Here is a 27884-nt window from a genome sequence, read left to right on the forward strand (position 1 = left end):
TCCAAATGCAACATGGCGTCTGATCTCAATTCCAGCCAATTCTGAGTTGAAAAAGTCAAATGGTGCTCCTTCCCTTCAAAGCTCTGCCATGCGCCCAAACAGTGTTTTACCCCCACATGTAGGGTATCAGCCTACTCAGGACAAATTGCAAAACAATTTTTGGGGTCCAATTTCTCCTGTTACCCTTAGGAAAATAAAAAATTGGGGGCAAAAATATCATTTTTGTGGAAAAAAATGATTTTTTTATTTTCACGTCACTTCTGTGAAGCACTTGGGGGTTCAAAGTGCTCACCACACATCTAGATTAGTTCCGTGGGGGGTCTAGTGTCCAAAATGGGGTCACTTGTGGGGAGTTTCAATAGTTTAGGTACATCAGGGGCTCTCCAAAGGCAACTTGACACCCGCAGAACATTCCCTCAAAGTCTGCATTCCAAAACGTCACTACTTCCCTTCCGAGCCCCGACGTGTGTCCATACAGTAGTTTTCTCCCACATATGGGGCGTCAGCGTACTCAGGCCAAATTGGACAACAACTTTTGGGGTTCAATTTCTCCTGGTACCCTTGGGAAAATAAAAAAATGGTGACTAAAAGATCATGTTTTAAGAATTTTTTATTTTCACGCCCGGGCGTTATAAACTTCTGTGAAGCACTGGGGGGTTCAAAGTGCTCACCACACATCTAGATAAGTTCCTTGGGGGGTCTAGTTTACAAAATGGTGTCATTTGTGGGGGGTTTCCACTGTTTTGGTACATTAGGCGTTTTCCAATCGCGACATGATGTCCGATCTCCATTCCAGCCAAAAACGTCAAATGGCGCTGCTTCCCTTCCGAGCTCTGCCATGCGCCCAAATAGTGGTTTACCCCCACATATGGGGTATCAGCGTACTCAGGACGAATTGCACAATAACTTTTAGGGTCCTGTTACCCTTGGAAAAATAAGAATTGAGGGTGAAAAGATCATTTTTGTGGAAAAAATGATTTTTTTAATTGTACCGCTGTATGTTATAAACTTCTGTAAAGCCCTTGTGGGTTCAAAGTTCTCACCACATATCTAGATAAGTTCCTTGGGGGGTCTAGTTTCCAAAATGGGGTCACTTGTAGGGGGTTTCCACTGTTTAGGTACATCAGGGACTCTCCAAACGTGACATTGCGTCCAATCTGAATTCCAGCCAATTTTGCATTGAAAAAGTCAAACGGCGCTCCTTCCATTCTGAGCTCTGCTATGCGCCGAAACAGTCGTTCTCCCCCCACATGTCAGGTATCAGCGTACTCAGGACAAATTGCACAATAACTTTTGCAGTCCAATTTCACCTGTTACCCTTGGTAAAATTAAAAAAAAATTGAACCTGAAGTATTTTTTTTGTGAAAAAAAGTTAGATGTTCATTTTTTTTTTAAATATTCAAAAAAATTCCTGTGACGCACCTAAAGGGTTAATAAACTTCTTGAATGTGGTTTTGAGCACCTTAAGGGGTGCAGTTTTTAGAATGGTGTCACTTTTGGGTATTTTCTATCATATAGACCCCTCAAAGTGGCTTCAAATGTGATATGGTCCTAAAAATAAAATGGTGTTGAAAAAATGAGAAATCGCTGGTCAACTTTTAACCCTTATAACTTCCTAACAAAAAAAAATTTTGGTTCCAAAATTGTGCTGATGTAAAGTAAACATGTGGGAAATGTTAGTTATCAAGTTTTTTGTGTGCCGTATCTCTGTGATTTAAGGGCATAAAAATTCAAAGTTGGAAAATTGCGAAATTTTCAAAATTTTCGCCAAATTTCCGTTTTTCTCACAAACGCAAGTTATTTGAATGAAATTTTACCACTAACATGAAGTACAATATGTCACGAGAAAACAATGTCAGAATCACCGGGATCCATGGAAGCGTTCCAGAGTTATGACCTCATAAAGGTACAGTGGTCAGAATTGCAAAAATTGGCCCGGTCATGAACGTGCAAACCACCCTTGGGGGTGAAGGGGTTAAAAATGCAGAAATAACGTGATAACAAAAATACTTCTCTCAGAAACTTTGTGATAGAGCAAAACTAAGCATATTTTTGGAATCAGCACATCAAACTCCATAAACCAGACAGATTACCTTTCCGCGTGATTTTTTTTTTTTTGTGTGTTGACCAGTGTTATGAGTGTTTCCAAGTAACTTATTACTACTTTATAGTAGCAATTACTAGGTTTGTATATTTTAAACTTTATAAAATGTCTAAATAACAAGATCCCAAGTACAGAGTACATAATAGTAATCCTTCTTGAGTCACCCTCAGTGACTTTTTGGAGACAAATCCCGTATGGAGCTCCTGATACATAACACAAAGCAAGCGGAGCAATAACCACCATAATAACAGAATATCCAAAAATATTAAAGAAGTCTTTAATATAATAGTATCAAAATATAAAATTCACATAGCTGAATAGTACAGCATGTAACACAAAACAGTTAACACATGAGCCAGGAAAAAACGATGAAAAAGCAGTCCTGCGTCCAGACATGGGCTAAGAAGCAAAGAGGTATTAATTAGTTCCTTAATTAGGATCATAGCTCTTAGCCCCCCGAGGAAGTAACTGTGAAACATGCGTAGGGGCACGTTCCTGCACACCCGACAAGGACATGGGTAAGATTAACCCCTGATTACTCTGTGCCGCATGTTTTGTCCCATATACCTGGATCCATTTACTAGCCACGGTTACATGTGTATGGGGATCTACTACAGGGAAGAGTATTATATGGTGACTGGGATTTATTCTCTGATGGCATTATACTACAGTCTAAGGGATATGATCCTAATTAAGGAACTAATACCTCTTGTTTCTTAGCCCATTTATGTCCATGTCTGGACGCAGGACTGCTTTTTCATCCGGTTTTTCCCGGCTCATGTGTTAACTATCTGTTTCGTGTTACATGCTGTACTATTCAGCTATGTGAATTTTTTATAAAATGTCTCTTGTAATCTGTTGAATTAATACTGTTTTAGTTTAAGGAATGGCTCACATAGTCGAATTAAAAAAACAATAACAGGCTGATCGGGTCTGCAGATGGGGAATACTAATGCATGCTCTGTGTGGAAAATCGCTTATGTGCACTGGTTCATAGGTTACTATAGGTCAGAGGAAAAAAAAGGATACAGACATAGTGTGTGTGTGTGTGTGTGTGTTATTTTGATACAGCAATGTCTCTCTGCACTCTCTCCTCACAGCTTGGTGTGTGCCATGCCTTGCTTCCAATGAAACACTTCAAGAATTATGTCGAAAAGAGTTGCTCATCTGCCAATGCCTCGGGATTACTAGGAAGAATCTGAAAGACTATGACGTGGAATATATCTGTAACCACAAAATAGAACAGGTACAGCATATGATTGGTATAGATAATTGCTGTGTAATTGAGGCTTCAGATTTCATTCATTATACACATGTCTAGGGTATGGTGCACACAATGCAAAACCGCCGCAAAACTATATATATTCATAATGCACATGAATGTCATAACAACATTCTGTGCACATGTTCACTTTTATTGTTACTGCTTTTAAGTACTTCATGGTTCGGAAACCATGTAGTGGTTAAAACGGATGCATAACTCCTGAAGGGCCACCTACAGTACGTGTTTTCAGGATTTCTTTAGTATTGCACAGGTGATAATTCCAACACCATGTGCATTGCTTAAAAAAATCTTGAAAACGTGCACTGTTGGTGGCCCTTGAGGACTGGAGTTGTGCATCCCATGCTCAATAAGTGAAGCCACTTTAGGAAAAAATCACTGGCTTTTTCCTGAAACAGCTTCGCCTAGCATATGCAGTGGCTCCAGCATCAGAATTAGGATGTCATGTGGACATACTCTTAGGTGTTGCCTGGCATCCATCTGATAGCCAGGGCTGAGTAACTATAAACCACTTTGAGCTGTGTTTTTTTTATGGAAATTAAAAGCTGCTTTTTACAGTGCTAGCAAAAGCTGTGAGATTTCAGAAATCTCATGCACACACTGATTTTTTTTTTTTTTTTTTTTCCTGAGTTTGAAAACTGCTTCTTTATTGAATGCTGCAGCATATCACTACTTTCAGTGTTTTTCCAGAATTTTGTCCCAAATAGGAAACAATTTGTAGGCGCAAAAACGTAGCAAAAAAAAGCAGGTACAACAGGATGTGAAACCCGTTCATTTCTGTGATTTTTTCTTTAAACCAAAATGTCTTGGCCTCCTCACTTCAGAATAGTAGCAAGGGTCCTGTTTCACATAGCGACGCACCAGCGATCCCGACAATGATACAACCTGGTAGGGATCGCTGGTGCGTCGCTACATGGTCGATAGTAAGCTGCCAAACAGGGAGATCACTTCAACGACTCACCAGCGATCCCGACAACGATACGACCTGGTAAGGATCGCTGGTGCGTTGTCACACAACAGCTATTATGAACTATTCCAGCCTGCGTCCCTGAGTTCTGCGTCGCTCGTCGGCGTCAAACACAGCGATGCATGCTGGCCAGCGGGACGATGAAAAAATGGCCCAGAACATTCGAGCACGATCAGCAATATCCAGCGGGGGCGGTCGCCGCTATGTGTCACATGTAGCGAGATCCCTGTTGCGTCACAAAATCGGTGACGCATCAGTGATCTCGCTAGCGATCTCGCTATGTGAGACAGGGCCTTTAGGATTAGTACAGTTAAATTAGTGATGTGTAAATAAACAATTACCTGAGCAATCCAGTGGCCGACCAATGTAGAACAATAAACATCGCCTGACCAATGTGTCGAAGTAAAACTTGTCCGCCCTACAGAATTCACTGCAAATGCCAGACACATTCAACCCCCCCGTGCTGTTACATATGGGTGTATATGTATTTATATATACTGTAATATATACAGGTTGGTCCTAAAGTAGGTGGACAGTATGTGTAATAGGGTAATGAAACATTTCCTAATAAATGGATTGGCCGAGGAGGGTCCACTTGATTGACCGACACGTTCACCAGACTTGACCCCAATGGATTTTTTCTTTTGGGGAGTACTCAAGGACAAAGTTTATAGTCGAAAACCAAGTAGTGTCAGTGATTAGAAAAATTGCATAAGAGATGCATTTCAGGAAACTAATACCCAAAGAGACTTGTGCAAAAATGTTTGTCGAAGCGTTAGAGGCAGATCTGTGCAAATTGTGATGGAAAACAGTTTGAGCACCTGCGTTGATAAAATTTAAAGGGCTTTTGTATTCTTGTTCAGAATAAAATTTAATTGTCAATGTTATGCTTGTGTTAGTAAATATAATTTTATATATAAATCAAATGTTATCATTTTCTGTCCACCTACTGTTGGACCACCCTGTATTTTATATATATATATATATAGAGAGAGAGAGAGAGTTAGGTCCATATATATTTGGACAGAGACAACATCTTTCCAATTTTGGTTCTAGACATTACCACAATGAGTTTTAAACAAAACAATTCAGATGCAGTTGAAGTTCAGACTTTCAGCTTTCATTTGAGGGAATCAACATTAAAATTGGATGAAGGATTTAGGAGTTTCAGCTCCTTAACATGTGCCACCCTGTTTTTAAAGGGACCAAAAGTAATTGGACAATTGACTCCAAGGCTATTTCATGGATAGGTGTGGGCAATCCCTTCGTTATGTCATTCTCAATTAAACAGATAAAAGGCCTGGAGTTGATTTGAGGTGTGGTGCTTGCATTTGGAAGGTTTTGATGTGAAGGAAACATGCGGTCAAAGGAGCTCTCCATGCAGGTGAAACAAGCCATCCTTAAGCTGCAAAAGCAGAAAAAACCCATCCGAGAAATTGCTACAACATTAGGAGTGGCAAAATCTACAGTTTGGTACATCCTGAGAAAGAAAGAAAGCACTTGTGAACTCAACAATGCAGAAAGACCTGGGCACCCTCGGAAGACAACAGTGGTGTATGATCGCAGAATAATCTCCATGGTGAAGAGAAACCCCTTCACAACAGCCAACCAAGTGAACAACACTCTCCAGGAGGTAGGCATATCAATATCCAAATCTACCATAAAGAGAAGACTGCATGAAAGTAAATACAGAGGGATCACTGCACGGTGCAAGCCACTCATAAGCATCAAGAATAAAAAGGCTAGACTGGACTTTGCTAAAAAACATCTAAAAAAGCCAGCACAGTTCTGGAAGAACATTCTTTGGACAGATGAAACCAAGATCAACCTCTACCAGAATGATGGAAAGAGAAAACTATGGTGAAGGCGTGGTACAGCTCATGATCCAAAGCATACCACATCATCTGTAAAACACGGCGGAGGCCGTGTAATGGCTTGGGCATGCATGGCTGCCAGTGGCACTGGGTCACTAGTGTTTATTGATGATGTGACACAGGACAGAAGCAGCCAAATGAATTCTGAGGTATTCAGAGCCATACTGTGTGCTCAGATCCAGCCAAATACAGCCAAACTGATTGGTCGTCGTTTCAAACTACAGATGGACAATTGACCCAAAACATAAAGCCAAAGCAACCCAGAAGTTTATTAAAGCAAAGAAGTGGAATATTCTTGAATGGCCAAGTCAGTCACCTGATCTCAACCCAATTGAGCATGCATTTCACTTGTTAAAGACTAAACTTCAGACAGAAAGGCCCACAAACAAAACAGCAACTGAAAACCACCGCAGTGAAGGCCTGGCAGAGCATCAAAAAGGAGGAAACACAGTGTCTGGTGATGTCCATGAGTTCAAGACTTCAGGCAGTCATTGCCAACAAAGGGTTTTCAACCAAGTACTAGAAATGAACATTTTATTTACAATTATTATTAGTCTGAACTTCAACTGCATCTGAATTGTTTAGTTTAAAATTCGTTGTGGTAATGTCTAGAACCAAAATTGGAAAAATGTTCTATGTCCAAATATATATGGACCTAACTGTGTGTGTGTATGTATGTATGTGTGTATGTGTGTATATATATATATATATATATATATATATATATATATATATATATATATCAAAAAAAGGGCAGCACTACCAAAATTAAATAGTTGGTGCAAAACCTATTCAGCAGTGTCCCAACAGCCAAATTAACAAAAGTAAAAAAAATAGGCAGCACTCAAATTAAATGTGGAAAAAAAAGTGGATACTTTACTGATCCTCAAGTGGCAACGTTTCAACGGTGACCCGTCTTTATCAAGGGCTTGATAAAGACGGGTCACCGTTGAAACGTTGCCACTTGAGGATCAGTAAAGTATCCACTTTTTTTTCACATTTAATTTGAGCGCTGCCTATTTTTTTTTACTTTTTTTTTTTTTTACATATATTTTATATTATTTATTTATTTTTTTTTTTTTTTTGGGACCACCTCACATTTGACAAGAGCTTGGGGAGGTCAATATGACAGAGAATACCCAAAAGTGACATTCTAAATACTCCACCCCTCAAGGTGTTCAAAACCACATTCAAGAAGTTTATTAACCCTTTAGGTGCTTCACGAGAACTAAAGCAATGTGGAAGGAAAAAATGAACATTTTACTTTTTCACAAAAAAATTACTTTTGAACCAATTTTTTTTTTTTTTTATTTTCACAAGGGTATCAGGAGAAATTGGACCACAAAATTTTTTTGTGCAATTTCTCTTGAGTACACAGATGCAGCGTATGTGGGGGAAATCCATTGGGCTCATGGCAGGGCTCAAAAGGGAGGGAGCACTGTTTGACTTTTTGAACGCAAAATTGGCTGGAGTCAAAGGCAGCCCTACCCCTGACCCCAACCGTAACCCTAATGGGAAGAATGGAAAGTAGTTGTTTTGTTTTTTGTTTTTTTTTGTTTTTTTTTTTTATTTTATTTTATCATTTTGACCTAAGGGGGTGATAAAGGAGAGCTTGATTCACTATTTTTTTTATTTTTTTTTTCACCACTTTGATGGGTAAAAACCGACCTGAATCATTCTCCGAGGTCTCAGCTACCCCCAGTAGCCAAAACCCCGGTGATTTTCCGGTGGGGGGGGGGGCCTATAACCTTATTTCTATGTGCTGATAAAAAGCAGCTCTGGGGAGTAACTACCTTTTATCTGTCATCATTAAGGGGTTAACTTTTTTTTTTTTTTTTTTTTAATAATAAAACAGTGTGTTATTTGTCTAGCCATCATTCTGTTTTTTTCTAGTTATAGTATTTCTATGAGAAATATACAGGAATGATGAGACCACTGTACCTAATCCAGGCTCCTGAATAAACAAACCAATGGTTCCAAAGTCACTCTTTAACTTCTGTTAGCATTCATACTTTATTAATTTGCAATATGATACAATTTTGTTAAAGTCTAAAATTCAGGGATAATTTTAAAACAAGATCAATTGTCACATGTCATCTTAAGTAATTACAAGTGTTGTATGCATGATTAGTCAAGATAACAGGATTGACATAATATACCCATTATTTAATTTCTTCTAAAAGGTGAAAATCTCTGACAAATGGAGAAATGTGCATAGTGCAGTGTAAACCAGCATGTAGCCTGCAACATGTATAAAAATAAATGTAATGTTTTACATTAGTGCTGAGCGAATGTGCTCGGAAAAGGCGTTATCTGAGCATGCACGTGTGCCAACCAAGTATCTTGGGTGTACTCAAATAATACTGTATGTTCGAGTCCCCGAGCCTGCATGTCTCATGGCTGTTCAACAGCTTCAACTCATGCAGGAATTGTCTAACAAACGGGCATATGGAAGCATCATTCCTCCACAGTGTAAATAATGGACTTATTAGAAAAAGTACTGAATAACAGTGATAATCTAAAAGAAGAAAGAAAATGCTAAATGGAATCTAAACTCCAGTCTGAGAGGAGTATGCTGCATACTCCTCTATGTAGAAGAATTCCATAAAGATAACAAACACAAGCGCATTGGCGGTCATGTAAGATAAAGTTACCATGCAGCATCAACCAGTGGGCACACCCTTGATGCACATTTCATGTTGGCTTTATCAGAAGGTGCTATGTTATCTAGTCAGGAAAAGGGTATCCATTTCCAAGCTCCGTCTTGTGCCCAAACAGTAGTTTCTGACCATATGTGGGTTATTTGTGTACTCAGAAGAAAATGGAAGTTAGAATTTCTTGTTGAGTTTTTCCTGTTACCTTGTGGAAACTAGAAATTTGGGGCAAAAGCAAAATTTACATGGGAAAAAAATGTAATTTTTTTTTACAAGCCAATATTCTAAAAAGCTGTGAGGCACTAGTGGGTTCAATATGCTTATCCCATCCTTAGATTAATTTATTAAGGTGTGTAGCTTCCAAAAATTGGATCAATTGTAGGAAGCAGGAACGTTCTGTTTTTTTAACACCTCAGGAGCTTTGGAATAGCAGCATGACATATGCAAGCTATACAAGCCAAATTTGTGCTCCTTCCCTACTGTGCATCCAAACGTTAATTTCTAACAACATATGGGGTATTGGTGTACTCGGGAGAAATTACAGAAATAATGGGATCCATTGTTATCCTTGTGAAAATAAGGTAATTTTTGGCTAAAACAACTTTTTTTGTGGATAAACATATTTCACTTTCACAGCACATTGTTATAAAATTTATTTCACCAGAGAATTCAAAATTGTCACTAAATCCCTGGAGACACATTCGTCAAGGGATGCAGTCTGTGAAGCAATTGCAGGATCAAGATGATCATCAAATCCCTAGATGAGTACCCTGAAGACTGTACTTTCCAAAATGGAGTCATTTGTGGGTCACTTCAGGGGCTTCCCAAATGTGGCATGGCTTCTGCAGTCTAGTCCTGCAAAACGTGCATTTGAAAAGTTAAATGGTTCTCCTTCCCTTACAAGCCCTCCCATGCACTCAAACAGTAGTTTCTGACCACCTTTAGGGGTATCTGTGTACTCTGGAGGAAATGGACACCATAATCTATTGTCCTGTATTTTTTTTCTTCTGTTACCATTGTGAAAATGAGGAATTTTGAGCTAAATTTCCTGTTTCAAGGGAAAAATTTCATTTTCAAAGCTCATTATAAAATTGTGGACACCTGTGGGTTCAAGCTGTTCACACCAATAACTATATATATTTTCATCTCTTATGAGCTTATCCTTTTGGATGTTGTCATCAGAACTTCTCCTGTAGCAGCTTATCTCCAGCAGAGTCTGAGAGGCAGGTGCTGACCCTTTCACTGCCAGCATCTCTAATCCCAATGAAAATGTTCTGATATCCGTGCAGCTGAAGCCAGGCAAATAAGCTGTGAGAAAACAGGTTTGGAAGCCACTTAAATGCAATTGATTTTTCCACGAATGAAGACCAATTCCCTAGATAGTAGATACATGGCTAGCGTGATAAAGGAATCTAAAGATTTATTGTGCATGCTCAGCCACACAAGAGCAGTCGTATACAAGGGGCCAGAAGGCAGGCACCCTCCATTAGAATTTACATTACCTGCTTATATAGCACCAATAATTTCCACAGCACTTTAAATACCTCATCACTGTCCCCATTGGTGCTCGCAATCTATATTTCCTATCAGTATGGCTTTAGAGTGTGTGACGAAACCATAATACCCGGAAGGTATGGAGCGAACATACAAACTCCTTGTAGATGTTCTCCTTGGTGAGATTTAAACCCAGCGCTACTGCTTTAACCACTAATCCATTACCTTATCCACTCTTCTATTGGCAGTGTCTTCTTCATCCTTCTTCTGCACGTGCACCGGTGAGTCACTGCTACTGCGCAGAAGGATGAAGACGCTGCCAATAGAGCAGATAAGGTACAGATAGCGCGAGTACAGGGCCACAACTGCACGTCACTGCCCTGTGAGGTGCAGGGAGGAGGGTGTTATGATAATGAAGGCAGATTTTTTTCCAGGCATCAAAGCCTGGAAGTAATCGTTGATGTAAAAGATTAAAACTCAATTTCTCAACAACTAGACGCAGCTATGAGGCATACAGGTAAGACTTTTTTAACCATTCTATTACCTGTATGCCCATAGTAATAAGTTATATACGTCTCAGGGGGTGACAGATTCCCTTATAAGCCATAACGTCTATAAAACTGTCTGGTAAATATCTGTGTGCGGGTGATACTCGCCTCATGCACTTGACAGTAGTCGCCTTCTGTATTGTTTGTGCTTGCTACATAACATAAAAATTATAACAGCTCTATTTTCTTGTTCTTGTAGGGTATTGAATATTTCCTTGTGAAATGGAAGGGATGGCCAGAGTCACATAATACATGGGAACCCAAACAAAACCTTAAATGTTCATCACTTTTGAAGCAGTTTTACAGTGACCTCTTCAACTATTTATCTCATCAAAAGCCTGGTAAAACAAAAGTGTTTAAAAACAGCATTAAATGTTTGGATCATTCGGTTGCTGACTATATAATCAAAAAGGCTAAACAACGAATTGCACTCAAGAGATGGGAAGAAGAGCTGAACAGGAAAAAAAACAATAATGGAATGCTTTTTGTAGAAAATGATGTGGATCTGGAGGGTCCCCCCAGAGACTTCTATTACATAAACGATTATAAAGCCACTCCTGGGGTCAACACTTTGGGGGAAGCCATTGTTGGTTGTGACTGTACAGATTGCTTCACTGGTAAATGTTGCCCTACTGAAGCAGGGGTTGGTTTTGCATACAACGAGCACAAACAGATTAAGATCCAACCTGGACGGCCTATTTATGAATGCAACTCTAGATGTAAATGTGGTCCGGATTGTCCAAATCGTGTGGTACAAAAAGGGCCTCCCTATTCTTTGTGCATTTTTAGGACACACAATGGACGTGGCTGGGGAGTTAAAACACTTCAGAAAATCAAGAAACACAGCTTCGTCATGGAATATGTTGGCGAGGTAGGTATGCAATGTGACCACCTTTCAACATTATTAACAGTCAGCAGTGATCGTATGATATTCTGTCAGATACTCGGAAAGATTGTAGAAATACTCCAATGTCGGGGGGGGGAAAAAAAGTGTGTGTGTATGTATGTGTGTGTGTATATATATATATATATATATATATATATATATATATATATATATATATATATATATATATGTGTGTGTGTATATATATATACACACACACACACACACACACACACACACACACACACCTTTGCCCTTGCAACATGGGAGAATCCCAGTTTCAGAGCAGTGCATGCAGACTTGTATAGAAAGCATGCGAGCACGCTTCTTTCCTAGGAATAACGACCGCCTGTGAGAATTGCTGGTAAATTATGTGACTAGCTGTGCACCATAGGTTTAAAAATTCATCTGTTTTTGAACAAAGTGTTTTAATAATACATAAATTTAAAAATTAATTTGTTTTATAAGCACTTTTAAATTTTACCCATTTAATAAGACGAGAGCCTCTTTTAAGGCTACAATTTTTATTTAACAATATATATTAATAATTTATAATAAATTGTCACCTACTTTAAGCGTTAATGGGCCTCATCATCATCTAACAGGGGTGTGTGTGTCCGCAGCCTTCACATTTCGTCCCATTGGAAATGTCCAGGTTGCACAATCTGGGGCCGCTGGCTAGCAGTGGTCAAGTGATTTCCCTGTGCTAGATGTTGATGCCTAGGACACAGTAGTGAGTACAAACGAGTGATACAAGTCCAAGAGCTTGCAGGAATGTGTGTTTTTATTTTCTCGGTCGTTTAATTGGGTGACACGGGAACAATGGGTTTGTATGCTGCCACTAAGAATACATGTTGTCAAAAAAAAAAATGTCCAATGCTACACCTGGGTAGCCTACACCCAGCTATTTAGTTTAGCTTCATGTCATTGAAGGCATACATGGGTCTGAGTAGCAGACTGGTCATGGCTTTGTTTAGGTACTAACTAGTGATGAGTGAGTATACTCGTTACTCGAGGTTTCCCGAGCATGCTCGAGTGATCTCTGAGTATTTGGATGTGCTCGGAGATTTAGTTTCTGTCACCGCCTCATGATTTGTGGCTGCTAGACAGCCTGAATACATGTGGAGATCTCCTAACAAACAGGCAATCCCCACATGTATTCAGGCTGTCCAGCAGCCGCAAATCATGCAGCTATGGCGACAGAAGCTTAATCTCCGATCACATCCAAATACTCGGAGATCACACGAGCATGATCAGGAATTTCCCAAGTAACGAGTATACTCGCTCATCAATAGTACTAACTAGTGATGAGCAAATGTGCTTGGGTAAGGTTTTATCTGAGCATGCTCGAGTGCTAACAGAGTGTCTTCGGCATGCTCGAATAATACCCAGTAATACTGCATATCTCGTAATTGTTCAACAGCCTCATCACATGCATGGAATTACCTGTTAGTCAATCTATGCATGTGTTGCACCTGTGGAGCAGCCGTGAGGCTTGCAGGCTCGGGGACTCGAACATATTATTCGAGCATGCCGAAGACACTGTTAGCTTCTGGAGGCAGAGTCCTCCCCATAGCCTGGAAGAGGTTATTAAAGTGATGATTTTTCATTAACAAGGCATCTGATATGAGACACACAGGGAGGACTGTTTTCACCATTCTATAGCCTGTATGCCCATATTAATAGTTTAGACTGATTCCATTTAAAAAGGTGGCATGTAACTGAATATTCCATGACCTGACCAAGAAGCAGAGCAGGCTGGTGGGGAAGGCGGTGTAGAAGACTCTGCCCCCACATCATGCCCCAAAGCACACAGGATGTCATTTTATGAAAACATCATAATGTGAGTATTCATCAGCCACTGAGCGTATCCCTTCATGTCAGGTATCAGTTTAAACAGCTCCCCACAGTGCCATTATGGCTATGCCTTTAGTTTTATAGAAACCAAAGGTGAAAGAGAACCCAGGCACAGTTGGATGGATAAATAACAGGGCAATAAAAGTTGGATTTACATTAAAATGCCTTTATTAACAAATACATGGGCAAGTGGTGGCACAGTAGGTGCTTGCAAATATTTAAAAAAAAGTGTCAAAAATACTTAGGAAGGTAAAACCGCAGATATTGAAGACAGATGTATTGTACCTTTTAAAGGTATAAATAAAGTGCAATGTGCCAGCAGCATAAGAAAATATACATATATGACCAGGGGTGAACAATTGAACACTGCTGCAATAGGTCAAAGTACAGGGAAGCGTGAATTGATACACAAGATATACAACCACCAGAACTGTAGAAATAATTACATGAACATACAGGTAAATTACTCAATGTCTCCTGAGTGCGCCAATACCCTACACCTTACTGTTATGGTTTGTGGATGCCATGACCCACTGGGAGAGCCCCTGAGTTGCCAAAACAGCAGAACACCCCCCTCACCCATAAGTGACCCCATTTTACAAACAACCCCTTTCACTAAATTTATCTAAGGGTGCAGTCGTCATATTGACATCATGGGTGTGTCACAGAATTTTATACCATTGCTCAGTAAAGAAACAATTACATTTTTACCACACATTTTGTTTTAGCCCAAGATTTCACATCAGGTAAAAAATGGCACCAAAATTTGTCCCACAATTTCTGCTGAATTTGGAAATACTGTACCCCATATGTGGATGTACAGTTTTGCTTAGCCATGCGGCAAGACTCCGGAGGGACTGAGCGTTATTTGCTTCATGGAACACAGATTTTCCTAAAATAATTGGCAGACACCATATACAGAGCCCCTAAGTGCTAGAAGAGCAGACCCCCCCCCCCCAAGGGTGAGCTCACTTTGGAAATTATACCCTCTGCCAAGCATATGAATGCTAAATGTGGTTTAGACACACTGTGGGGCTTCCAGAGGGAGCATTTGGATTGGGAGCATAGAATGTCTTTTGGGTGGTTGAGGAGACACTTCCAGTAACGCGGAAGTCCCTTATATTTCCATTGAGACATGACAGTCCTGAGTGGGCACTTGCCTTTATTGTGGATTGAGTTGAAGCTTTTATTGGGATCATTTTACATAACGTTTAATCAAGTTTCCAGCGCTCTACACTCAAAACATCAGGGTTTTCATCTAATCTCTGAATGATGCGATCCAGATGACACCCCTGAGGGATCCAATCATCATAATGAGGCAGCAGTTACTCTGGTCTCCATCTGGCCTCTGTTCCTCCGTGTCTCTATTTTCAGAAGTGCACAATCTGTGGCGGACCCCGCTTTTATGCAGACCCAAAAGATGGGCTCTGCTGGATTATAAGACAGACTGCGTCCACAGTGCCTCCATCTGCCTCATTTTTGGGAATCTTCTTCTGGGGGTTCTGACTGAATTGCGTATTTCAGAGGTTTACACAGATCCCCTGTGTAAGCGCTCAGCGCAGGATGAATGTGCGCCGAGCCTTACTGCGATCTCTGGGTGACAGAATAAAAATATCAACAGATAAGAATTGGTTTTATTTATTTTTTTATGCATTGTTTTCTCCATTTGGCAGCTGCCGCACTAAATGCTTGTTTTTACTAAAAAAATAAATAAATTCGCATCACCATATTTTGAGAGCTATAATTTTTCCATATTTCGGCCGACATAGTCACTGGTTTGTTATCCGAAGCTTCCGGTGTAATGTGCAGGGCTTCAGTAAGATTCCAGCGTCCAGGAACAGACAGCTTGCCTTGGAAGACTTCCTGAGAATAGAAAGTGATGCAAAATACCGGCGCATGCGCAATACTTATTTTCTGCTTTGCCCACATTTGGGCAAAGCATACTGCGCACGCGCGGAAACACTACGTGAACGCAGTAATAAGAAACAAGTGCGTAGGACAAAACGGGAAGGGAGGGAGAATAAGCCCCGCCCATCAGACCGGACCGCATCGATTTGCATACATCGAAAGACAGATTAAAAAGATATTTTTGCATCAAAGGTGGGGGTCAGGGGCTATGGAAGGTGCTACTAGAATACTTATGGGATGCACAATTGAGTGATATCTTTACCTGATATCACAAAAAATGGGTGACAGATTCTCATATTAAAAACTTCAGTCAGGTAGTTTATTGACCCTTCAGGTGATTTTCAGGAATTAATGCAAAGTGGCATGACAGAAATTAAAATGTGTATTTTTACCACATAAATACTACTAACTTCTGAACAGGTTACAACAGCTGTCAGACTCTAAGGCCGCTATTTGGGCTTGAATTGCCATGGCAAACATCAGGACCACATATTCATGATCTCAGGGCACCAATGGGGATAATGAGGAAGCCCCCACACTCTGTTAACCATTTATGTGATGTAGTCACTATTGACAGCAGCATCTAAGAGGTTAAACAGATTTGCACGGTGCAAGCACTGATCGCGGCTGATGCAGCAAGTTGTCAGCTATATAGTGTACAGCCAACAGCTGCTGGATTGTCACCTGTATGGGGAGGCTATTCTCTTATATCTCAGGTCAGTTAAAAGATGTATTAGCAGTCATTAAGGGGTTAACCGATTCCCCTGGAATGTAACTAAGTTTATGCAGGCAGTGGTAGCTGAGCACCATGAAAACCAGCTACACACTAGGAAAGAGAAAAGCTTTCATTGCAGGAAAATAATAGCCGATATAAAAAACTAAGTCCATTGAAAATTTATTTTTAGGCTTTCTAATTTAAACTTTAAATTTAATTTGAGAATACTCCTCTAAAAAGATGAGTTGCATATTGTACATAAAGGTATGCATCACAAGTATATTATGAGCTTTTAGGCTGTGTGCCCACGATGCGATTTTTACATAGTAACATAGTTATTAAGGTTGAAGGGAGACTTTAAGTCCATCTAGTTCAACCCATATCCTATCCTAACTTGCCCTAACATGTTGATCCAGAGGAAGGCAAAAAAACCCCATGTGGCAACAGTAAGCTTCACATTGGGGAAAAAAATTCCTTCCCGACTCCACATACGGCAATCAGACTTAGCTCCCTGGATCAACGCAATATTAAGGAGACTAGTGTATATACCCTGTAATATTATACTTTTCAAGAAAGGCATCCAGTCCCTTCTTAAATTTTAGTAGTGAATCACTCATTACAACATCATATGGCAGAGAGTTCCATAGTCTCACTGCTCTTACAGTAAAGAATCCGCATCTGTGAGTATGCTTAAACCTTCTTTCCTCCAGACGTAGAGGATGCCCCCTTGTCCCCGTCACAGGTCTAAGAGTAAAAAGATCATTAGAAAGGTCTTTGTATTGTCCCCACATATATTTATACATTGTAATAAGATCACCCCTAAGCCTTCGATTCTTCAAACTAAATAACCCCAAGTGTAATAACCTGTCTTGGTATTGCAGACCCCCTAGTTCCCTAATAACCTTGGTCGCTCTTCTCTGCACCCGCTCCAGTTCAGCTATGTCTTTCTTATACACCGGAGACCAGAACTGTACACAGTATTCTAAGTGTGGTCGCACTAGTGACTTATATAGAGGTAAAATTATGTTCTCCTCATGAGAATCTATGCCTCTTTTAATGCGCGAAAACGTTTAAAAATCGTGTACAGAATGCCCCTTATGCATTCCTATGGCATTCCGCACATGCTGTGCTAACGCTGCGCTTTTTTCCGCGGCGGAATCGCATCGCGGAAAAAATTGCGGCATGATCATTCTTTTGTGCGGAATCGCAAAGAATTGCTGCGATTCCGCACCCATAGGAATGCATGAGAATCGCTTACTTCCCGCATGTGGCTATGCCCACCATGTGGGAAGTTAAGCGTCTCATGTGCGGTTGGTACCCACGGTTTGGAGGAGAGGAGACTGTCCTCCAGGCCCTGGGTACCATCCCACTGTAAAAAATAAAAAATCGGGGTATATTTCCCTTCCGATGTCCCGCGCTGCATTCCCGGGCCACAGCGTTCCCAGTAATGCCTTGCGGCAAGGTCCCGTGATGATGTAGTCTCGGGTGACTCTAGCAGTCTCGTGAGATCGCTATAGTAACGCGAGACCAACGTCATCACAGGTCTCGCAAAGCATTACTGGGAACGCTGAGGCCAGGAAGGCAGCTCGGGACGTCGGAAGGTAAATATACCCCGATTTTTTTAATCATTTTTAACATTCTATCTTTTACTATTGATGCTGCATAGGCGGCCTCAATGGTAAAAAGCTGCTCACACTTGTCAAACACTATGTTTGACGAGTGTGACCAACCTGTCAATCACTTTCCAAGCGATGCTTCAAATCGCTTGGAAAGTGCTTGAGAAAATCGCGGCAAAATCGCAAACAGAATCGCGAAAAAAAGCGCGTTTTCTGGGAAGGAGTCCGATTTTCACTGTGCGTTTTAAAACGCTATGTGGGCACATAGCCTTAATGAGATCTGTTCAACAAGTGGCATTATGAGATAGATATATAGATAGAGAGAAATATGAGGAGATTGGGATCCAGCAAAAGGACCATAAGGAAGGCACATAGAGCTGAAACATGTAGTCCTTTGCTGGAATGCTACTAATTGATTGGAGTTCCTCTTACTTTTTATGACATAATGGATTAATAAAGAAGAAGTTTTTACAAATCTGGTGAACTTTCATCCTTTTGCTGGATCCCAATCTCCTCATATTTCTATTTGTTGGGGCATACTCCCTGCCTGGATCCGTGCAAAGCACAGGGTGAACACAGATTACTGCATCAAGAGGAACTCCTTTATGGTGAGCTGGCTATATGTTTTTCACATTGTTTGAAAAAAAAAAAAAAAAAAAATATATATATATATATATATATATATATATATATATATATATATATATATATATATATATATATATACACACACACAATGGATGTCAGTCACAACCTGTTTAATGATTACTTCTGCAGCTTTATTTTTATTTTTTTAACAATCCAGTAGTGTAATTTTCCAACTCCTTCACAATTTCCCTTTTTTTTTTCTCTCCTGGCATTTATTTCAGGTAATAACAAGTGAAGTGGCCGAGAGAAGGGGACAGCAGTATGATAGTACAGGAATCACTTACCTCTTTGACTTAGACTATGAATCAGATGAGTTCACTGTTGATGCTGCTCGATATGGGAATGTCTCACATTTTGTAAACCACAGTGTAAGTAGAAATATAATTCTTGCTTTATAATGTTTTTAGACATTAAAACCGTCAGGAAACCTAGGCCCATCGGATGAACATGAGGAATAGGCTGGACATCTTATCTATGGAGCTGTCCCAATTCTTTCTTATGAGACTTAACTGAGAAAAGAGGTTTGAGCATGTTGGATTTTAGGGAAGCTATCATGTCCAATAATGTTGTTGATCTGCAGGTTAAAAGTGATATGAAGGTACCCAGCCGCATTATGGAAAGTGCTTCCCCAGTAGAAAATTACCTTATTTTTTTTTTTCCTGGGAGATGCCAGCTTTCAGCCAATGTGGGCAAGTCCAGAGCAATTAGTCACCGCTCACATCACTGAGAGCGACGTCTCTAAGCACACCTTGGCACCGACTCACAGCTGGCGTTACTTTTGCATCGGTGCAGAGCCGGCTGTCAGTTATTGTCAGGACATGCTTATTTTGGCCACAATAGCGACCATTACTGGTATGTTCAGAGTCGCCATCAGGGCATTATTGCCCTTACTGCTGTATGGGGCCTGGTAAACATCAGTACAGAGGGAGGCTTTCTGCTCACTGGCCCCATCGTGCAATGAAGTTCTGTGCGTGGCGCACACCTCAGCGGTGGGAGTTTTTCTCTGCTATCCACAGCCGTCTAACCTGAACGGCTACGCAGTTCCCGCTCCCTTTCGACTTCCGGTCAGGTGACTGCGTGTACACGATGACGTCATCGCATACGTGCCATCCTGTACGAGGACACCAGAAGCAGAGCTGCGCCTGCATGGAATCGTCAGTGAGGTAAGTATGAAAAACCTTTTTCTTTACTTTATAAAATGAATTAAATAGGTGAGGGGGGAGGTGGAGAGGAACTGCAAATGATGAATCGAAGGTGGGGAGAGCAAATTATGACTTGGGGAAGAGCAAATAATATATTTTGAGGATGGAAGGAGTAAATTATGTATAATTTATATATTTGGTGGGGAAAGTGGCTATTTATCGTTGGTGGGGCACCGTGGTGGATTATAATTTTTATATTTGAAATGTTGGGTTGCATAGTAACTTATGTATTGTGGGTGCACGTCTGTATTTAGCTGTGTATTGTAGACAAAAGGGAAAGTGGCAAATGTGCTCTAGATAACTATTTTATGCAGAGACTAGACCTGACTGTAAGAACTGATGACGGTTTTAAGTATTGAGTCACTGTGGTGGTAATATGTGGTCCAGCCATGGTGTGGCTGTATTTGTTCCTTGTATGTGGTATTATTCAGTCACTATGTGGTCTGTTTACGGTGTGACGGTATTTGGCCTTTGTATGGGGTGGTATTGGTCATTTTAAAAAAAAATTGTGACCCGTTCCCTTAAAGAAAAATAAATAAAAAGATACCTAAAAAGAGTTTTGTAAATTGGATTTGAAAGACTGGTCACAGCTGAAACGTTGCCACACCATATGGGCTAATAAAGTCAATTTTATTTTCATTATTTATTGGACTGCTGCTTGCTTTTTTTCCTTTTTATATTACTTCCACAAATGGATATTTGTTCGGGGGGGGGACCTTGCACCCTAAATTCCCTTTTTATTGTGCTATTCCATTTTTTCTCTTAAATAGCATATGGGATATTTTAAAAAATGTTTACCGTATTTTTCGGACTATAAGACGCATCGGACCATAAGACGCACCCCAATTTTAAGAAGGAAAATAGGGAAAAAAATAATAATGTGTCAAATGGTGGTCTGTCTTACAGTTTGAATTCAGCTTACCTGTGAAGGGATTCGGCACAGTTGGAGGAGTGGTCACAGAGGTCATTCAGTGCTCCAGGCTGGTGCGGTGCTGGGGTAGGTGGGCTGTGCTGGGGCAGGTGGGCTATGCTGGGGTAGGTGGGCTGTGGCAGCTGTCCTGGGGTGGGTGGGCTGTGCTGGGGCAGGTGGGCTGTGCTGGGCTGGGGCAGCTGGGCTGGGGCAGGTGGGCTGTGCTGGGGTAGGTGGGCTGTGCTGGGCTGGGGCAGCTGTCCTGTGCTGAGCTGGGGAAGCTGTGCTGGGGCAGGTGGCCTGTGCTGGGGCAGCTGGCCTCTGCGGGGTGAGGGTGGCGGCGGGCTGTGCTCCGGTGCAGGGGCGGCGGCTCCGCCGGCATTTTCCTTGCAGCCCGGAGATTTGAATCTAGTCTCCCGAGATCTCGGGACGAGATCTGAACCCGCGCATGCACCGTCCATCTTCCCGGCGTCCATGTTCCCGGAGGCCACCGCAACATGGCGGCAGCCAGCAACGGATATGCGGGGGCCTCCGGGCTGCGAGGAAATGCCGGCGGAGCCGCTGCCACCACCACACCGCAGAGCCCTTCCTGCTGCCACCACGACAGAGCCCATGATTGGAGGTTAGTATATTGCGACCATAAGACGCACCCCCCACTTATGGTCGGAAAAATACGGTAATATGATAGAGTAGAGCTTGGCCAAAAGTGTCTACCTTGTTGTGGTGGCGCCTTAAAGCTGCTGGCTATGTATGTTATCTGTTGTTTGCTGGGAAATGTTAATGTGTGATCGGTGAGGATGTGGTGCAGAAGTGGAGGTTTTCCAAGAGTGGTCGGTGGGACTGTGGAAGCTTTTAGGGATTGAGCCTGGGCGGAGTCTCAAGGAGGCTTAAATTTTGACAGTATGAGGCCCTGAAATTCCTAATGGCAGCCCTTGTGTATGTGTATAAAATGCACATTTTTTTTTCATTTCCATGCAGCATACAGCCTAGGGTTCCTGTGGCATGCACTTAGAGTGCTTGCAGCCCACCTAATCTACTAGTATGGGCATCACTAATGGGCTGTAAGCCTATACTAGTCTTATCCATGTGCAATTCTAATACTAGGTAACTACCCCCTACAGGAATTGGTAGGTGTGTGAGTGGTGGTTTCATCAATATTTTGCGCCTTTGTTGCCTCTAGTTTAGTTTATTTTTGTGACCTGTGTTGGTAAATACACCTACCTTTTCTGATAATATGTATATATTATATTATATCTCTATCTGCAGGTTAATTATCAGACATGACAGGTTCCCTTTCAACATGTTCAATCCATTATTCTCATGGCAGATCAGCCATTTCCAAAGGTGATTTGGCTGAGGCTTATTACCCTCTACCAATAAAGGAACTTGTGCACACTGTGCTCAGCATTTATCCTGTGGGAGTTAGGAAGAAAAGCTAAAGCATCCTTCACACTTCCATATAACACACTTGAAAAACTAGTACTGGTGTCATCATTGATTTTCTGGTATGGTTACAGAAAGCATGAAATTACAAAAATTATCTAATGCTTTGTAATGTTAAATGCTTACAGTACTGTTTCCATCTATGTGCTGTATGTGTCTTTATCAGACCCATAGACTTATATTGGCTCTTGTCATGCGTGCTGTCAGAAAAAACAGACATGTCTTCTTGTGTTTTGCAAGACACACTGACATGTCATTTGCATCATAAGCTATAAAGGCTACATGTGGCATCTGTGAAAACTGATGCCACGCGTACTGCAATCATGGACATGCACAGGAGGCCTAAGGTGTTTTGCTATTTTTAAAGATGGAAATTACTGACCTTGTAGTTTTCTTCCTGACCATGCATTTTTTTTTTTTTTTTTTTTTTTAAACCCATATCATACACCTTCTTTGTAATTCAAGCAGACTACATCTCAGTATTCACAAGTCTGCCCCTTCTCACCTATTCATTCATTCATTCCTTCCGTTATACAGAGATTTTGATGCATAAAAACTTGTGAATTTTAATAATGTTCATTTGTACCTAGACCTTACAGGTCTTCTTTATTGTCTTGGATTTTAGTGTGATCCCAATCTTCAGGTATACAACGTATTTATTGATAATCTGGATGTGCGTCTACCTCGAATTGCACTGTTTTCAACAAGACCTATTAAAGCTGGAGAGGAACTTACATTTGATTACCAAATGAAAGGTATGAGTGTTTTAACTCATTTGTGTAATAGGCTGCAGAATGTAAGATAAATACATATTATGCATGTTACATCAGATGGACCTTTTGTGCAGAGGAATTCAGAAGTATGTAATCTTCTGCCTCCATCCACTTATTTTGATAGAGCTCCTGGTACTTCATGTATTCAAATATATAATTTTATTTTATTGCTGCGCTATAGTGGTGCTTCTAATGTAAGGTCCCTGCACTTAGTCTTGTACTTATCTGCTGCAGTCTTCACTTTCTATCGCCGCTGCTCCCATCAGTGTCCAGTAGTTTGTACCTTCCGGATCACTCCATTGTTTGCTAGGTGAGTCAGATGTCACTTTTCAGTGTAAGTCTGAGAGCCTCGTTCTGGCTTTTCACAGACTTGTACAGAGAGCTTGTGACCGTTACTTCTGATTTCCGGCCAGTCAGAAGTTGCGGTCACAAGATAGTGCCGTGGGACCAGAGCAGTGCCTATAAAAGGTAAAGACAGTGGCGCGTAAGTAGAAGACTACAGGAAGGGATTTTAAATTAGAAGCGCCACTACAATGCTGAAAAAGCTGCTTTAAATGGAGACTTGTAAACCTTTAAAAGTCAATTTAAACTACTTTATATCGTAATATAGAGGACTTGGTCCCTAAAGAGGTCTCCTCAGTGCACCCTTGCCCTGACAGTCGGCTCAGTGCACCATTCCGCCCCTTCATTCAACATGCTGTGCACCCTCCCACTGCTTATCAAGCAAGTGCTGTCAATCAAGCTAACACTACCTGAATTGAATCTCTAGTTCTGCTTGTCCACTGACACTGCAGACAAGCCCTACAGAGATGCTTACAGTGTGTGTGCACACATGCAGGATTGGTGATTCAGTTCAGTCCAGGCAGCGTTTGCTCCAGGGCTGTGGAGTCGGAGTCGGTGCTCATTTTGGTGGAGTCGGAGTTGGAGTCGGTATAAAATGGACCGACTCCGACTCCTAAAATATATAATAAATTGGGTACAGTAATTCAATGCAGGATGTGCTGAATATTTTTTCATAGGAGTTTGGGAAAGTTATGAAATGTCCTATAAATGGCTGTTATATTCCTGATCTAAGGCTACATTCACACACAGCGTTTTTCCTGTGTTTTTTGAGGATACGTTTTTCAGCTGCAAAAGCTGATCATCTTTTTAAAAAACTGCATCACCTGAAAGGTTTTTGAGCTCATAGATAATGTTTTCAATAGCAAAAGCAGATTAGAAATCTGCTCTATCTATCCATTTATCCATATCTGTCTATCCATATCGTATCTGTACCAAAAAGAATGAAAACCGGGTAGTACACCAATATATATTCTGTTCTATCTAAATATCTTGATTATTGGATCATAAAAATGATTAAATGTCTGAGATTCACATTGTACTACAATAAATTTTTCACTTAAATATAAGCAATATGTGTGGGAGTCGGAGTCTGAGTCGGAGTTGGAGTCGGTGTAAGGGAAATTGAGGAGTCGGAGTCGCAGGTTTGGCTTACCGACTCCACAGCCCTGGTTTGCTCTAAGCTAGCGAGCACTGTTATTAAGCTTAAGGATGGGTGTGACATTTTGACTGAGGGGGTGTAATGGTACACCAAGCCCTTGACCTTAAACAGCCCTCATTTAGGCTACTTTCACACTAGCGTTTCCTGGAGCTGCAGAGGGATGCGCAAGGCCGCCGTGAAGCTGCGCCTCCTCCAGTCAGCTCCGCCTATGGGCGCATGACGCTGCAAGCGACCTGCGTACCCTATCTCTAGCATTGGGTACGCAGGCCGTGCGTAGGTATGCGTTTGACGGTGTGCCAAACGCACCGTGTTGCATTTGCGTCAAATGAATAATTTTTTTTTTTCCCCTGATAAGAGGGGAAATCTAAACTGCAGCTATACGTTTTATAGGGCTAAGTCTGACAGAATAAGGAGTTAATCACATTTTAAGGGTGATTGGCCATCTTTACTGTTACCAAATATTTATTGAATTGGCTTTACATATAGTACAACCTACCTATCGGAGCTATGTGGGGAAGGGTATTATGCATGTATTTATTAAAGAATCCATAGGTAACAGCATTATTTTAGTTAAGCTTAATTTGTAGAAATCAAATGAACATGCTTTGCTGATCCCTCTTGTGTATTTTCTTTTACTGTGGCACTATCAACTCCGTGTGGCTTTTTTAAATTGTCAAAGTTTATATTATGCCATATCATACAATACCTAGAGAGAATTCTGGTAGCTTTTTTTTTTTACCAATTTCTCACACTCTCCAGAGTTTCTTTTATAACTTTAGCATTAGGCCAGGTTCATCTGTCATATATATTTTTTTTTTTTTTTTTTAAAGCACCAGTGTGTTTTTGTTTAACACTGGAATGGTATCAATAATCCATGTTGTGTGCTCAAAGTAATATTCTTAACAGCTGCTGTCTTCAGCTTTTCCCAATACCGATGTGGTCTTGCTCCACAATCTTGTGACCACATCTCCTGACTGACTATAGAAGTAAGAGAATAATGGTCACAAGCTCTGTGTAAGTCTATTAGAGCCTCGCTCTGGATCTCATACATTTACATTGAGACGTGAGCTCCAGTTCGCCCAGCAAACTGGAACGATCAGACAGGTCACAAACGGCAGAAGAAAACCAGAGCAGCGCCAATAACAGGTGAAAATAGTGGCTGGTAAGTACATTACTAAGGGTAGGGAATTTACATTAGTGACACCACTTCAATGAAATATAAAAAAAAGCTGCAGTGGTGCTTTAGCTGGAATCAAAATCAAAAATAAAAAGTACCAATTTTATTTAACACACATACTACCGTTCAAAGGTTTAGGGTCACTTAGAAATCGCCTTATTTTTTGAAAGAAAAGCACAGTTTTTTCCAATGAAGCTAACATTAAATGATTCAGAAATACACTCTATACAATGTTAATGTAGTAAATGACTATTCTAGCCGCAAACGTCTGGTTTGTAATGCAATATGTTCATAGGTGTATAGAAGCCCATTTCCAACAACCATCACTCCAGTGTTCTTATGGTACATTGTGTTTGCTAACTGTGTAAGAAGGCTAATGGATGGTTAAAGTAGTCTTGAAAACCCTTGTGCAAGTATGGTAGCACAGCTGAAAACAGTTTGGCTGGTTAGAGAAGCTATAAACCTGACCTTCCTTTGAGCTAGTTGAGAATCTGGAGCATTACATTTGTTGGTTCCATTAAACTCTCAAAATGGCCAGAAAAAAAGAACTTTCATGTGAAACTCGACAATATAGTCTTGTTCTTAGAAATGAAGGCTATTCTATGCGAGAAATTGCCAAGAAACTGAAGATTTCCTACAACAGTGTGTACAACTCCCTTCAGAGGAGAGCACAAACAGGCTCTTACCAGAGAAGAAAGAGAAGTGAGAGGCCCCGCTGCACAACTGAGCAACAAAACAAGTACATTAGAGTCTGTAGTTTGAGAAATTGACACCTCACAGGTCCTCAACTGGGAGCTTCATTAAATAGTACACGCAGAACGCCAGTGTCAACGTCTACAGTGAAGATGCGACTCCGGCATGCTGGCCTTCAGGGCAGAGTGGCAAACAAAAAAACATCTGAGACTGGCTAATAAAAGGAAAAGATTAATATGGGCAAAAGAACACAGACATTGGACAGAGGAAGATTGGAAAAAAGTGTTATGGACAGACGAATCAAAAGTTTTGAAGTGTTTGAATCACACAGAAGAACATTTGTGAGATGCAGAACAACTGAAAAGACGCTGGATGGAGTGCCTGACACCATCTGTCAAGCATGGTGGAGGTAATGTGATGGTCTGGGGTTGCTTTGGTGCTGGTAAAGTGGGATATTTGTACAAGGTAAAAGGGGTTTTGAATAAGGAAGGCTATCGCTCCATTTTGCAATGCCATACCCTGTGGACAGCACTTGATTGGAGCCAATTTCATCCTACAACAGGACAATGACCCAAAGCACAACTCCAAATTATTCAAGAACTATTTAGGGAAGAAGCAGGCAGCTGGTATTCTATTTGTAATGGAGTGGCCAGTGAGGTCACCAGATCTCAACCGCATTGAGCTGTTGTGGGAGCAGCTTGACCATATGGTACGCAAAAAGTGCCCATCAAGCCAAACCAACTTTGTAGTAGGGGCTTCTGGAAGCAAGGGGTGAAATTTCTCCAAATTACCTCAGCAAATTAACTGCTAGAATGCCAAAGATCTGCAATGCTGTAATTGCTGCAAAGGGAGCATTCTTTGACGAAAGCAAGGTTTGAAGGAGAAAATTTATTATTTCAAAGAAAAATATTTTTTTCGATCCTTGTCAATGTGTGGACTAGATTTTAAATTCATTTGGCAACTCATTTGATTAATAAAAGTATGAGTTTTCATGGAAAACACAAAATTGTCTGGGTGACCCCAAACTTTTGAACGGTAGTGTAATTTACAACAGTGCATAAGTACAAGTACAATGGGGCATTTGGGCTGCTGGCATGAGACCCTGTGTGGAGACTATGGGTAAGACCTGATGGTAATGGCTATAGCTGTACATACTGACTGATCATTGTCACTCTTCCGGTGACTGCTATTATGAGCCTCTGAGCTATAATTATTGAGCTTGGACTTTGGACACTTATTTTTGTCTAGTGAGGCTTCAAATTTAATAGATATACTGTTAGGACTCAGGAAGAGTGGTTAGGAATTGTAGTAAGCACTGGCACATTATTTGCAATGCTGCTATTCCCATTGGTCCCCCATCCACTGTATACTTTTGGGGTCTGTGTGCTTTCTGCACCTTTGTTCCACATTGTACATCTTTTGTCATTTCCATTGTGTTTATTCACTGTTGTTATAAATTGTGTTAAATAAAATTGGTAGTTTTTTGTTTTTGACTTCCCCTCTTTTTTTTTTTTTTTTTTCCCTCTAGTGTTTCTATGATTATATGAGAGTGTCCTATAATACGACCCTCTGCACCACTTGGTATAGGGTCCTATCCTGGATATTGTTTTCTGTTTGATGGATTTTGTTTTC

At 40.8% G+C, this 27884-nt stretch overlaps 1 protein-coding gene across 1 annotated transcript in view; it reads left to right on the forward strand.

Moving 5' to 3' along the window:
• SUV39H2 (SUV39H2 histone lysine methyltransferase) overlaps window positions 1-27884 on the forward strand; it is a 52712-nt gene that overhangs the window by 14144 nt on the left and 10684 nt on the right. Inside the window, exons 2-5 of the mRNA XM_073551285.1 lie at window positions 3205-3350; window positions 11123-11794; window positions 18775-18921; window positions 22734-22863. Coding sequence (XP_073407386.1) covers window positions 3205-3350; window positions 11123-11794; window positions 18775-18921; window positions 22734-22863 — 1095 coding nt within the window. The remainder of the gene's footprint in view (window positions 1-3204; window positions 3351-11122; window positions 11795-18774; window positions 18922-22733; window positions 22864-27884) is intronic.

Source organism: Dendrobates tinctorius, unplaced genomic scaffold, assembly GCF_039654945.1.
Source record: "Dendrobates tinctorius isolate UK_male_01 unplaced genomic scaffold, ASM3965494v1 ptg000174l, whole genome shotgun sequence".
Classification (NCBI taxonomy): Eukaryota; Metazoa; Chordata; class Amphibia; order Anura; family Dendrobatidae; genus Dendrobates; species Dendrobates tinctorius.